Source organism: Nilaparvata lugens, chromosome 9, assembly GCF_014356525.2.
Source record: "Nilaparvata lugens isolate BPH chromosome 9, ASM1435652v1, whole genome shotgun sequence".
NCBI classification, from domain to species: Eukaryota; Metazoa; Arthropoda; class Insecta; order Hemiptera; family Delphacidae; genus Nilaparvata; species Nilaparvata lugens.
The window spans coordinates 17454117-17469490 of record NC_052512.1 but is presented as its reverse complement, the minus strand read 5'-3'; the positions used below and the strand labels follow the sequence as shown (position 1 = coordinate 17469490).

Genomic DNA, 15374 nt, shown 5'->3' with positions numbered 1-15374 from the left:
CGGCCCTCAGTGATTCTAATGGCCGGGATTCAGCTAAGTTCTAGACTTTAAACAGCTAGAGTCAGAAAATTGGCTTTCCGAAACGGGGCGTAGTCGCAGTCCACCTTAAATATTAATTTCGAAAAAGTGTAAAATTGAACAAAATAGAATAAAGAGGAAATAGTGTAAAGTCTCAGCTATGTGGAATTATTTAGGAATGTTTCAATTCGTCAAGGAAAAACGTTTCCAATAATAATAATCATAGAAATGAGTAAATAAAGATTTTCATAAAAACTGTGACTACGCCCCGTTTTGGAAAGCAAATTTTCTGACTTCAGCTGTTTAGAGACTAAAACTTAGCTGAACCCCCAGCTCGGAAACCGGCCTTCAACTGCTTTAATATCAAAGTTATTAACAAAAATGTTAATAATTAATTCTTATAGATTACATTAGATTGAACGGAACTTGACAAACACATGTATGTTTATCATGACGTTTATGATAAGTTATGTTCAATCTAATAGAATTTATAAGGATTAAGTTTTTAACAAAATTACGCAAAAAATGTCTACTTTCTAAAAATTATAAATAAATAAATTAAATTAAAATAAAAAAACCATTTGGTGTAAACGCAGCTTTAGTGTATTAATTCCATGATTATGATAAAGTAGAAAGCCTAAAGTAGAAAATGAATATATGTAATCATATGGATTATAATGCTGGATTATTCAATTTTGTTTCTATAAATCTTTTCTTATTAATATTAATTAATATTTCAAAGGTAACGGGAAACTAATTTTTCCACGGCTAGAATGTAATTCTCATTGATTGTTCTATTTTACTAGTAATAATTTCTTCTTAAAATTGAATTACCATCCATTTATACCTGTCTAACATCACATAATATTCTGAAATATCTCCCCTCCATTAACTCCATAAACCAGCTTCATGCTTGATGGTAGTATTCTCGTATGGCTTATTTTATTATTTAGTTCAGCTTTATACACAGTAATTGCATGCATTTTTCATATTTAATTCGCGTTTAAGGTATGGCTTTAGCTTGGTGTTTGTAAGCATAATATATGTACACCTATCTCATTTTTTCCTATAGAGAGGTCCACGTTATAATGACAGTATTTCATTAACATAGGTGTTGCTATCCTTGTTTATCATTCGACAAAGTAGATAGCTTTATCCTTTTCTACCTTCGCAACTTCGTCAGATCGTCTTTAAACAATGTAGAAATATAATTTTTTGAGAAAATAATTCATCTCAATTATGAAAATTAATTATGAAATCATTAAAAACTATATTTTCTTGAGGAATGAAATATTATTGATCATTTACATCTGTGTCATCCCTTTCTAGCTACGCAACGTTGCCAGATCGTTTTCCAACAATGTAGAAATTTATTTAATTATGAAATAAAAACACAAATTGTCAAATTCCACCGTTTAATTTTTGGTACAGGTCCATGGGTTCGTGAAAATGCGACCTGTATGGTCTCGAAACCATGGTACTGTACCATATGAAACTGTGTAGAATTTGACAACATAAAGGTGCGTACAGATTTACGCGCCGCGAACATGAGCAATTCACTTTTAATCAGCTGATGTCAAGCTTTTTATATCTGTATCCTACCGTTTCTGTAAAAATACAGATATAATCAGCTGATTAAAAGTGAATTGCTCATGTTCGCGGCGCGTAAATCTGTACGCACCTTATGATGTGTGTTTTCATCTCATTATGGAACGGTTCTACAACATTGACAGTGACTCAGTCAAATTTTTATAATTAATTAATAAAATATTCAATCTCAATTCAAGATTAAATCAATGAATAATTATATATATATATATATTTTCTTGACGAATCACATATAATTGACTATTTTAAACTGAAATGAACAGTTGATATTTTACTACTTATACCAGTATCAGCTGGATACTGTGTTTTATTATTTTACGTGTTTCGGATGGACACGTTAAGTCTAATTGAGGTTGAGTGGTAGAGGACTTGAAAGTCCTAACTCCGCCTAATAAAGAATTTTTTCATTTCATTTAAGCCGTCGGTCCCGGCTGCCTAAAAAGCAATCGTTAGGTCATGTCAGAGTCTCTTAAATTGATCAGTTGCGACCTGAAAACTCTGACACCAGATCTGAGCCAGCCAGGTCACTCGATATTATACCAGTATCAGCTATCCTCTATGGAAGGCAGTGGCAAGGCAGGGAATCGGCAACTCTGATATCTTTATGAATTTCTCATCTCTTTTCTTCATCCATTATTACGTGGACCTCACTATAGTTAATTGTATTTTTTTTGTGAATATATGTCTGTGTTTATGGTGATTCGAGTACTTACACTTGAGGTGTTTTATATAGCTAGCTGTTGACCCCATTCTTGCTTTAATTATTCATCTCAAATATCATTATTTCTCACAAAATCATAACTAAAGTTGAACAATTTAGTGAGCATGTGAATTCAGCCATTATCAAGATAACTGTACTCAACTATCATACACAGTTCTCTAAGTACATTGGATTAACTTTTTATACGCTTCAGTTGAGCTAGTTGAGCTAGTAGATTTTGATTTTATACAGGTTTCATTAGAATTCTCTTGAATTTACATTCATAATTTAATATTCATAGTTGAGAAATATATTGTATCTAAATTTATAAATTAATAAATAACTTTAAAAGTCCTGAAATACAGCGATAGCTGAATGTAACGTGTGCTCCTACTATAGTGAGGTCCACGTTATAATGGTAGTGGAGAAAGATAGGAGAACAACGTTGCCGATCCTCTGTCTTGTCAATGCCTTCTATAAACTGCAGCTGATACAGGTTTATTAATGTATTATTAACTGTTCAATCTCGTTTAAAATAATCAATAATTATATTTTATTAAGCAAGAAATCATATTTTTCAATACTTTCATAATGAATTTTCATGATTAAGTTGAAATATTTTGTTAATAAATATTCTACATTGTTAATAGACGATTTGGAAAAAGAGCAAAGCAAGAAAGCAAGAGATAGCGCTATCCGGTTTGTTGACTGATAGACAAGGATAGCAATACCATTGCTAGTAAAATACTGTCATTATAAATTGGTCCTCTCTATAGTTATTAGTATGCATTAAGTGATATAACTACACCACTATGAAACACTATTTTCTACAGATGCAATTAAATAGAGAATGCATTTATTCAAATGCCAATTAATATATAATATTATTATTTAACGAAAATCCCAAATAAATGCTGCAAATCAACCCGAAGACCTCTGCTACTGCAGACATTGACAACAGCTCACTATAACTATGTAAAATAAAACTGCCTTGTTCGAATTAGATAGACTTGAATAGTCCAAGTTGACACTTGGTCTTCCTGCCAGCGTTGCCAGATTGTGCGGAATAGTAACTCTCGTGCAAGCTTATCTGAAAATATTCAATATGACAACACTGCAGGCTTTTGTCGATGCAGCATTGTCACATTGAACATATTCAAAATTTAATTCATTTTAGGCTCACTAAAAAAGTCGCAATTCCATTGAATCTGGCAACGTCGATATTTTGCCGACTGAGTCCCGGTTGAATTTTAACCGTGATTAATTTCACGAGAACTAATCAGAGATGGCTTTTTAAATAGACGGCTCCTCTGATTGGTTTTACTGGAATTAATCACTGTTAAAATTTAACCGGCTTTTTTCAACCGGCAGTAAAGTTTCAACATATTTTTTCATTTAAAGTAGTATTTATTTGATGTAAAAGGATTGATTATTTATTCAATTATGTTTCTTCATTTCAGTATTACGAAATGTCTTATGGACTAAACGTGGAGATGCACAAACAGGTAATTTTTACTTTTTTTCTATGCAATTCAACTTCTCAAAAACTATTTGTTTATCGTAGATTATAATAGAAGAACCTTTTTAAATTTATAAATATTGCTGTTTAATAATCACTAATCGAATAAAAAGACTAGGGCCCGATTGAAGAAAAGCCGTTTAAAATATAACCGTGATAAGTTTCACGAGAACCAATCAGAGAAGGCCTTTTTGATAAGACTGCTTCTCTGATTGGTTCTCGTGGAATTAATCACGAATAAAATTTAACCGGCTTTTGTGCAACCAGCACTAAATGTTTTCTAGGCACAGATTTATTTAAACACGGATTGTAGATATTTGTATCAATTTATTTATTAATTCAATATAGGCCTACTAATGAGCTGTCCTCTATACTATAATAAAGGAATGAACTGGCTTATACATGTACGGGATAGGAAAATTATGTTTGACGCATCATCACGTCTCAACTACTGGACTGATTAACTTGAAATTTTGCATATAGATTCTTAATCAACCGAGTATGGTTTTGGGCCTATTTTCGATTCTTCAAGATTTCATTACGTCAAGTTTTCTGTTTGTCAAGTGTTAAAAATAGACCCTTGCGGAGCACGGGTTTCCTGCTGGTCAATGATAAAAGATGAGGAATAAACTACATCAAAATCACTAATAATTGTTTAATAGTTACAATTCCTATAATCAACAATTAATTTGTAGTTGTTTTCTAGTACCAGTAGTTAATTCCATAACGTTAATTAAAGTCACTATTATCTTCAATAAGAAATGTGTACGTTCTGTGTACAGTAAATTGTTCCAGTTCCAATCGTAAATTGTTCCATCACGTGACTAGTACAAAATTTTGCCATGGAATGCCATTTCAAAATCTTTGGTTCAAGCTTTTGGCGCGCAAATATAAAGTTGCTTTACACTAAAATGTGTAGTTTACTAGCTGCGTGAATGAAGAAAGGCTGTTTTACAAACCTACCGTCTAGAAAAGCGTAAATTTCTTCTATTCCATTACTCTCAAATTTTCTTTCGAGAAAAATTCATTTAACGAATGGTCATCAAACATCATATTGTTGTTGGTTATGTATTCTATGCTATGCTATGGTAAACAAACTATCAGCGCATGCGCAGAGAAGCAAGCAGACTACAATAATCGACCAATGAGAGCTCAGATAGCTGGTCGGATGCTCAGATAACTGTACCAGGTCGGACAATTTACCACACTTCGACTGTGGGGCAGAAAGTTGGGACTGGAACAGAATCTGTCAAAATTCCTCCCATGGAACGCGGAACTTTTTACTTGGTAAATTGTGAATGGGACAATTTACCACATTCCATGTGCACAGAACGGGCCCAATTATTCTAAATATTGTTTACAACTTTTATTTCAGGATTAATGACATTTGAAAGGGTGAATTCTAATGTTTTCTTCCTGATTTCTTTTTCAGACTGAAATTGCTAAGAGACTGAACGCCATTATTGCGCAAATTTTACCTTTCCTATCGCAAGATGTAAGTATCATTTTTGTATTATCAGAATTTCTAAGATATAAAAATCAATTAAATCACTCCACTGGTTTGGGCTACTTTATTAAAATTATTAAAAACAATATAAAAATATGAAGTACCCTTTTATTTAAAAGGGCCTGTTTGTTCTATTAAAAGGGTAGGCCTACTTCATTTGTTCATATTGTTTCTGATTATGAAAATGAATGTTTACAGGGTGGAATGTAGGATGTATAGTAAGGTCCACGTTATAATGACAGTGGATAAAGATAAAATAGCGATGCCGATTCTTTGAATTAATTAATTATATTTCTACACTGTCAAAAACATAATTGGCTTCGTTGTGGACCTAGAAATGGATAGTACCACCGGCTTTGTCGAATGATAGACAAGGATATCAAAACCAGAGTTGATCAAATACTGTCATTATAACGTGGACCTCACTATAGAACTGAGCACCACGATATAAAGTTGGTGGTTGAAATAATAGGAGGACATTGTTGCCACTTATTTGTGTCGTCTCCTTTCTGTAGTAGATGGCTGTGATTAAAGTTGTCCTGGTAAATCTAATCTAATATTAATTGATGACTCTTGTTAAATAAGAAATAATCCTATATTCTTTATTTTTTGATTCATACAATAAGTATATGAGTTTTGAGTACTAAGTAGAAGTAATTTTGTTATCAATTCGGATCTTAATCTTTCTAAATTCAGAATTATTTGTTTCAAGTGTTCGTGTTTTGTTTCAATGTGGAAATTAGTGAAAAATTGAAAAGTCGCACATGACCTTCATTTGGACAATTTTTTTTGAAACATTTTTATTGCCCATAAAAACAAAATACAAAAGAAATATTCTAGATTATAATATTATGCTATTTTACAAATAAATTAAAATTACATGGCACCACCCAGCAAGGGCAAAACCCTGACCGCTGAGTGAGAGTATCAGCTGTTTAGACAATATAAAAATTTATTTACTAATAATCAAAGCTACAAAAATCGAAGTTAACAATAAATTACTAGTAATTATAATATTTGACTGATGTCGAAGAAAAATTTTTGTATCACCCACTTATTTATCTGTTCCATCCTCTGTCTGCCCCTATTAGATAGATATTCTGACAATGCATTTGGCATGATATTTATTATTTTTGAGCTAAGATACCCCAATTGTCTTCGCACTATTGTCAAATCTGAATAGTTGATATTATAAATGTTATATTTATTCTATGAAATTGGGATGAAAAGAAGTTTTGGACTGTAGTCTGTTTCTTTGTCCTTAAGTTCATTGTAAATGATAAATGAATAAATAATGATAGGGAGAGAAAAAATGAGGTTATCTTATGCTATTCCTCAAATTTATATAGGGTTATATATTATACTTAGTCCGAGATAGGTTGAGTCTTGCAGTTGTTCACTTCTCAACATTTTCAGTCCTTAATTATTTTCACTAAGTAGATTTTTAAATTTAGATACTTCCTATCAAAGGAGAAAACCAAAATCATGGCTTTTAAAGGAAAGTACCCAATAAGATCAAAGATTGTGATAGACAACAAGGTATTGGAGCAGATGTCTCAGTTCACATATCTGGGTTGTGAAATTAGTTAAAAAGATGAATTGGATGTAGAGAAAAAAAGTAGGAAGATTCCAAATGATTTGTGGAAGTATCAGTAGGACATTGGGAAAGAAAGCTACCACAACCACGATAATGAAATTTTATAAGACAATGCCAGCTCCACTACTACTCTATGGTAGTGAATCGTGGGTAACATCAAAGCCACTTGAGAGTAAAGTGCAGGCAGCTGAGATGAGATTTCTTCGCAGAACTAAGGGCTGTGACAGAAGAGATCACATCAGGAATGAGGATATACGGAAAGAGCTGAATATCTTCTGCCTGAATGAGAGAGTTGCATCTTATCGTCAGCAATGGAAAGAGCATGTGGAACGAATGTCAGCTGATAGGCATCCTCAAAGAATTTTCAAATAAAAACCGGTAGGCAAAAGAGACACGAATAGGCAGGCCACGAAAAAGATGGCAATAATCATTACATTTATTATAAAATGAAAACAGTAGATTGAAGTGATGCTTATGATGATATTACATTAGATTATATTGTTGTTATTAATTTATAGATTTTATTTATTATTATTTTTTTATTCTAATTACAAGCTGAATGTGAGTCGGAACAGGCAATAGCCTAATCCCTGATTGAAAGAAGAAGAAGAAGAAGAAGATACCAAACATAGAAGAAATATATCATATTATCCAGTATCAGCTATCCTCTATAGAAGCCAGTGGCAAGGCAGAGAATCGGCAACGCTGTACTCCCATCTTCCGTAACTGCGGTTATAACGTGGTGTTGAAACACTCGTCCATTTAAGGTTGTATCGCACAAATAACACCTTTTCGAATTGATTTTATCTCTTTTTTGAGAAAATGCAGTTTTTTTGATAAATTTTGTTTTTGTATTTCAGCACCAACAGCAAGTGGCCACGGCCGTTGAGAGAGCCAAACAAATTACAATGACTGAACTCAACGCTATAATTGGGGTAAGTTCAATTTAATTTTTTCTAATATATTTGTTATAACTTAGTTTGTGAAATCGTTCGTATTTTCAGAGTAAGCACGAGTCAGATCCCAGCGACACGAGCAAAGTGAGTTTCTCAAATATCATATGAGTGACTCAAATGTAGAAAATTTTCTCTGTAAAGGATGAAGCCCTCACGAGTTCATAGCATTGTGCCTGGGAATCAGCTGATAGAATGATGATGTCTAATCATTAGGAATGAATGGAGAAGTTTCATTGTCAAAACCAAGGTCTTTAAATACATGTCATGACACGATCCCATGATGCATTGCAAAATCGCCTTTTTGTGGGGCTCTAGTTCACCAATTTTCAAATTTATCAGCCGTTATCATTATTGTTATTGATGAGTTATGTGTAATATGTGTATATATATATATATATATATATATATATATATATATATGTGTAATACCTCTAAACGGTACTCTTTCCAGCTAAACCTGTTCTGACGTCAGACGAGAGTCGTCCTGCAAACAATGTCTTTCAGATCTACGTAGGGACTGGAAAACAGCTGCTTTCTATGCAGTGTGGCGAAAAAAAATTCTTCCCACAGAATAATAGTATTTAGCCTCTTGCGAATGCCTTATGAATAATAACAATTTTCAATAATAAATAAATTATTGAACCATTTATTATTGAAATTTCATTTTTTTAAAATCGAAAACTTGAATTTACATATTTTCGCCACACTGAACAGAAAACAGCTGTTTTCCAGTCCCTACGTAGATCTGAAAGACCTTGTTTTTGCAGAAGACTCTCCTCTCACGTCAGAACAGGTTTCTTTCCGGCCTAGGCCGGAAAGAGTACCCTTTCCAGCCGCTAACATGGAACTAAGAAAGGTGATCAAAAAACAGCTGATCAAAAAACTTTTCATTATTTGTGTTCATTATTCAATAATTAGAACACTTATAATAATATCATCTTATTGTCATTTGAAAGAATAAAAAAAGAATGAACTCAACCCACCACATAATTGAACATCATCTTTCAGGTTATTTAGACAAATCAGAATAAAAAAATAAAGATACTTGGACAATTTCCTGATATTCGGATTACCTCAGATTTGCTAGAGCTATCACCTTCCACTTCTGCTTTCGGAAGTGCTTAGTAAACAACTATTCTCATTTATATATTGTTTATTTTTGTGTGTGGTGAAAAATAGCGTTCGCACCACGGGCAGAAATGTTTTTCCGGCTCTCAATCTTTTCTAGTCCTCGGCCTACGGCCTCGGACTTGAAAACCGATTTCGAGCCGGAAAAATCTCATTTTCTGCTCTAGGAGCGAAATGTACTATATCTGAATCAGAATATTGATTTTAAAATGCATAATGCATGATCTTGTTTCAAGCAAATTGAATCAGATTGCATTTTCAAAAGTACCGCAATAAAAAACGCACAAAATGGCCGCTCCATAAGGAAGACGGGTGTCTTGACTTGTTTTTTTATAGACCTTGCTCATTTAAAATACATTTATTGAGAAAAAAATTGATTGGGCAGTGCTGCTTAAATCAGAGCTATATTCGGGAGTACAGATAATTTATCAAATCTTAATGTTTCATTCAATGCCTTCTATAGACGGTAGCTGATACAGAATTATTAATGTAATATTAACTGTTCAATCTCGTTCAAAATGATTAATTTTATTCTTTTAAACAAACGATTATATTTTTTAATTTCATAATGAATTTAATGATTAAGATGAAATATTTTGTTAATTAATTATTAATTCAACATTGATAAAGGTTTATTGATGCAATATTAACTGTTCATTCTCGTTTAAAATAATCAATTATATTTTATTAGGCAAGAAATTATTTTTTTCAATAATTTAATAACGAATTTTTATAATTGGGTGAAATATTCTGTTAATTAATTATCAATTCAACTTTGATAAAATTCGATCTGGCAACAGAACAATGGGAGAAAGAGATAGCGCTTAACGCTTTGTTGAATGATAGACAAGGATAGCAATACAATTATTGCTAATCAAACACTGTCATTGTAACGTGGACCTCACTATAGTTATTGATAAATGACTGAATATCAACTCAAACATAAAAATTCTCTGGTAATTGGAATTCAGAGAGGGTATTTTGCGTGATGTTGTCAAATTGCTGTGATAGTTAAGCTACATCGTACTCTCGTTACAGATTTGAGTGTGGGAGAAATAAGCGAAAAATAGTTCGTTTCATTTCTAACGCGGTCTCCTTTCACCCGCTCTTTCTCACTCACTCACTCTGACTACCACTTTTTCTCACACTATATACCCCCCCTCACTCTCTCTCTCTCTCTCTCTCTCTCTCTCTCTCTCTCTCTCTCTGTCCAAAGCTCCGCCAATTTATGTAGATACATGACAATATTATCTATTTTATCTATAGTTATTACAAATTGTTTTTTTTACATATTATATACAGCTCAATAATTATTTTCTTAATTTTTATTTTGTAAATTCATCCATAATTTTGCTGTATTGCAAGCTATTGTATATATTGTAATCCACATAAATAAAGTACTCAATCAATCAATTAATCAATCTCTCTCTTTTTCAATACAAATTTGAATTTGGTTTTGTTAAACACAGACATGAATATAAAGGAATCTGAATCTCTCTCTTTTTCTCTTTCTCGCTCTCTTCTCTTCTCTCCTATTCTATTCTATTCTCTCTCTAACTAATCCTTCATCTCCAATATTCCTATCACCCGCTCTCCACCCTCATCCCTTCTCGGTGGTTTTCTATCCATTCTCTCTCACTCTCACACACACCACCATTCCCCTATCGCTAATTCTACATCTCCCTTCAATCAATCTCCTTTATCACACTCTCTCCATTCTCGCTCTCGCTCTCCACCATTCCCATCCACCATTCTCCATCTCCTTCAATCATTCTCCTGCATCTCTCTCACTCTCATCCAATTTACAGTCCCTTTTTTGTACCCTAGCTAACAACGTACCTTTTTAATAGAAGCGTTGCCCCTCTCCATTCGTTTATCGGATGAGTAGATAGATACAAATCGGATTATTGGGGTGTTGTGGGGTCTATCGTGAGGTCCACGTTATAATGGCAGTGTTTGATTAGCAATTGTATTGCTATCCTTGTCTATCATACAACAAAGCGGATAGCGCTATCTCTTTCTCGCTTTGCTCTGCTTCCAGATCGTCTTTTAACAATGTAGAATTAATAATTAATTAACAAAATATTTAATTATTAATTAACGAAAATCCTAAATAAATGCTGCAAATCACCCCGAAGACCTTTGCTACTGCAGACATCGACAACAGGGCTAACAGCTAGATGGAAATTCGATGAGAACTGCCATCCAAAAATTAGTTGTTAGCCCGGGAATCGAACCCTGTACCTCCCAATTGCTAGTCAGGAATGCTTACCCTTACACCAAACTGACAATCTCTGGATAGCGCTGTTATAAAATGAGCGCTGCTATCCAGAGATTGTCAGTTTGGTGTAAGGGTAAGCATTCCTGACTAGCAATTGGGAGGTACCGGGTTCGATTCCCGGGCTAACAACTAATTTTTGGATGGCAGTTCTCATCGAATTTCCATCTAGCTGTTAGCCCTGTTGTCGATGTCTGCAGTAGCAGAGGTCTTCGGGGTGATCTGCAGCATTTATTTAGGATTTTCGTTAATTAATAATTATATATGAATCAGCATTTGAATAAATACATTCTCTATTTAATCCCATCTGTAACAAAATATTCCATCTTAACTATGAAAAGCCATTCTGAAATTACATTCTGAATATTAAAATCATCATAAAAATTCATTATGAAATTATTGAATAATGTAATTGCTTAATAAAATATAATAGATAATTTTAAACAAGAATTAACTGTTAATATTACATTAATAAACCGGTATCAGCTATCATCTATAGAAGTCATTGACAAGACAGAGGATCGGCAACGTTGTTCTGCTATCTTCCTCCACTGCCATTATAACGTGGACCTCACTATAGGGAATTTGAGTCCGATTGCAACATTGGATGTTATCAAACTACTGACAATGCAGAAAAAAAACCCGCCACCAAACTGAGCCAGTAACGAGGCACATAGAACACATAGATGGTGGTGGTGTTCTTCTCCCCTCACCCTTAATCGCCTCTAGTTTTATCCCCTTCCCCCTACCCTAAATCGGTCTCTATATAACAGTTGTATGCTGATAATCTCCCCATGTTGTTGTTAATCAAATAATAGAAACGTTGAAGACTGTTTAGATTAAAAAAAGTAGGGGACCCATAATGGAGCCAGGTGGTACTCCAGTGCTCGACTTTGCTACGGCGTTTGACAGTCTCATGTTATTGGATTGGATTAAACGACCCGGACTGTTGCGAGGGTCCTGCTTCACTTACGTCCCATTATATTGTCAGTGGAGTGTGAATTCTATTCCCCACTTATTCTCGGTCACTCACAACCTTTGGTGTGATGAAAAGGGGTGGGGGTGGGGGAGACCCCTTTTTGAATAAATCTCAGTGTTGAGCTGTTTGCTCGTTTATCCTTCAATGAGCTGTGAGGTTGTTTCTGTCTATTATCAACATCATCATCATCATCATCGATATAACTAAAAAATAACCCGTTTATCTCTGTTGGGTTTCGAATTGTGAATTTTGAATTGCATGAATTGGATTAGATGAATTACCTCATATTTGAGGTGAAATGAATAGCGAGTTAATAAAGAATTTATAAATTAATGTTGTGTATTATTCAGCTAAAATCATGTGTCGGCACTTAAAGACTGTCTATCTTAAGGTGCGTATAGATATACGCGCCGCGAACATGAGCAATTCACTTTTAATCAGCTGACTATATCTGTATTTTTACAGAAACGGTAAGATACAGATATAAAAAGCTTGGCATCAGCTGATTAAAAGTGAATTACATATGTTCGCGGCGCGTAAATCTGTACGCAACTTTACAGTCTATGTCTATGTGATAACTCCCAAATAGCACCAACGGATTAAGTTATTAACATTTTGTTGATAAGTTTGGTGTAAACCCAGCTCAAGTCAATTTTGTTGTCTACCAACTTGACCTGTGAAAAGGATCACCGGATACGTGTTCAAAATTTGAAGCTGATTGATCGATTCTCTCTGAAGTTCTTGTAGAACAAACAAACAGATTGACAACGACTTTGGCCTTCAGTAAGTCAAAAGTGAGAACTCGCTAATGCTCGTTCAATAATGGGTCTGTTGTAATAATTCTATCGGTTCGCTCATATATATTACTAGCTGTCAGGCTCGCTTCGCTCGCCATATCCGTCTAGCCAGGGGGCTCCGCCCCCTGGACCCCCGACTGGATCGTCCAAAAATGAGATCAGCGGGCTCGCTTCGCTCGCCTGCATGTAGACCTCAGCGGAACCTCTGTACCGAATTCTGGACCCCCCACTGGATTGTCCAAAAAAGAAATCAGCGGGCTCGCTTCGCTCGCCTGCATGTAGACCTCAGCGAAACCTCTGTACCGAATTTGAACGTATTAGGCTATGTTACTATATCGGTGTATCTTTGGCGAACAAAATTCTTCCACCTCAGCTAAACCTGTGTACTGAATTTTTTTAAAAATATTTCCATCAAATATTGAAAAAGGTGAGGAAACGCAGAAAAGCTGAGAAAACGCTAATTTTGGCTAATTGGAGAAATTGGTATTTAGGAGGTCCTGGATAAATGCATTTCAATCTTCAACTTGGTGCCAACCTAAGAAAGTCAACTCAACTGAATGCCAACCCGACAAAATTTTTAATTTAGTTAACAGAATAACTGTTTCGAAGAGGTACTCTCTCTAGATTATAGTTCTATATTAACATATGGTATGGACATTTCAATTATAATTTTAAGATATTGGGATAAGAAGGATATACATGCTAGAAGACGAACTTTAAACCCATAAAAACCACCCTTAGAGTTGAAATTTCGCTAAAAGATTTCTTAGTGCGCCTCTAAAGGGCCAACTGAACATACCTACCAAATTTGAACGTTTTTAGTTTAGTAGATTTTTAGTTCTGCGAGTGAGTGAGTGAGTCAGTCAGTGAGAGAGTGCCATTTCGCTTTTTACTTTCCTTGTCCTATTACCATAGGTAAGGAAAGTATCGCTTTCCGAAAAAAATTAAGATACCCCAATTTCTAAATTTATATACGTTTCAAGGTCCCCTGAGTCCAAAAAAGTGGTTTTTGAGTATTGGTCTGTATGTGTGTATGAGTGTATGTGCGTCTGTGTACACGATATCTCATCTCCCAATCAACGGAAAGACTTGAAATTTGGAACTTGAAGTCCTTACACTATAAGGATCCGACACGACAATTTCGATCAAATGCAATTCAAGATGGCGGCTAAAATGGCGAAAATGTTGACAAAAACAGGGTTTTTCGCGATTTTCTCGAAAACGGTTCCAACGATTTTGATCAATTTCATACCTAAAAAAGTCAGTGATAAGCTCTATCGACTGCCACAAGTCCCATATCTGTAAAAATTTCAGGAGCTCCGCCCCATCTACGCAAAGTTTGATTCTAGATTCCCAATAAATTATCAGGCTTCTGATACAGTTTAAACAAAAAAATTCAAGTGGAAAAGATTCAGCATAAAAATCTCTACAATTTATGTTCAGTAACATTTTCACCTAAAATTGGAAATAAGCTCGAAATGCGAGAAAATGTTATTATTTCAATTACAAACTGTTGGCGACTGATGATTCTATTACATCATTCACTATGAAGAGATAGCAACTTCGTGTGTCTCCAGCCTTATTGTCCTGTCACCAGCTGGCTCAAATCTTTGAATAGTAGACTTAAGATGCGCGGGAACACTAGCGTCAGGTGATCAATTTTCATAACGGCAAGGAAAGTTGTGTGAGTGCGCCACACCAGATTTTTTAGTTTAGTAGATTTTTAGTTCTGCGAGTGAGTGAGTCAGTGAGTGAGTGAGTGCCATTTCGCTTTTTTATATATAGATGAACTCTGTCATATCATAATAGTAACGATAGCATACTAACTTTCTTCTATTGTTATATTCTCAGTTTGTCATATAAACAGTTTACAGAGCACAAGTTGAGTTGGCAATTACTTTTGTGTAGACTTATTGCCCGGAGCTATATCACCACTCTCCAATGGGATTATAAACTAATATGCTGCAGCCGGCGGCTGAGGTTCTCTCTCTCTCTCTCTATCTCTCTCCCTATAATCTAATACAAGCAGGCTATTTGAAGCCGGAAGAAGGGTGCTGAGAAATGGGGGCACATCACCCCTTGGGAGAAGGAGTCACATACTAGAGGGCTGCTTGTTTTTCCTCCTTCTCTTTCTTCAATTATTTCTTCACCTTTTTCTACTATTATTCTCTCTCTTTATCTTTTTGTTCTTATTCTTCCTCCTCATGTCTCCTTCTTCTCCCTCCTCCTGCTCCTCCCCCCCTTGTCTTCTTATATTTTCCATCTACTTTATCTTCTTCTTATACTT

The 15374-nt window shown here is 34.6% G+C and overlaps 1 protein-coding gene across 1 annotated transcript in view; it reads left to right on the top strand.

The window, feature by feature from the left end:
- LOC111044466 (transducin-like enhancer protein 4) overlaps nucleotides 1–15374 on the top strand; it is a 202902-nt gene that overhangs the window by 67068 nt on the left and 120460 nt on the right. Inside the window, 3 exon segments of the mRNA XM_039435578.1 lie at nucleotides 3787–3831; nucleotides 5278–5340; nucleotides 7810–7884. Coding sequence (XP_039291512.1) covers nucleotides 3787–3831; nucleotides 5278–5340; nucleotides 7810–7884 — 183 coding nt within the window.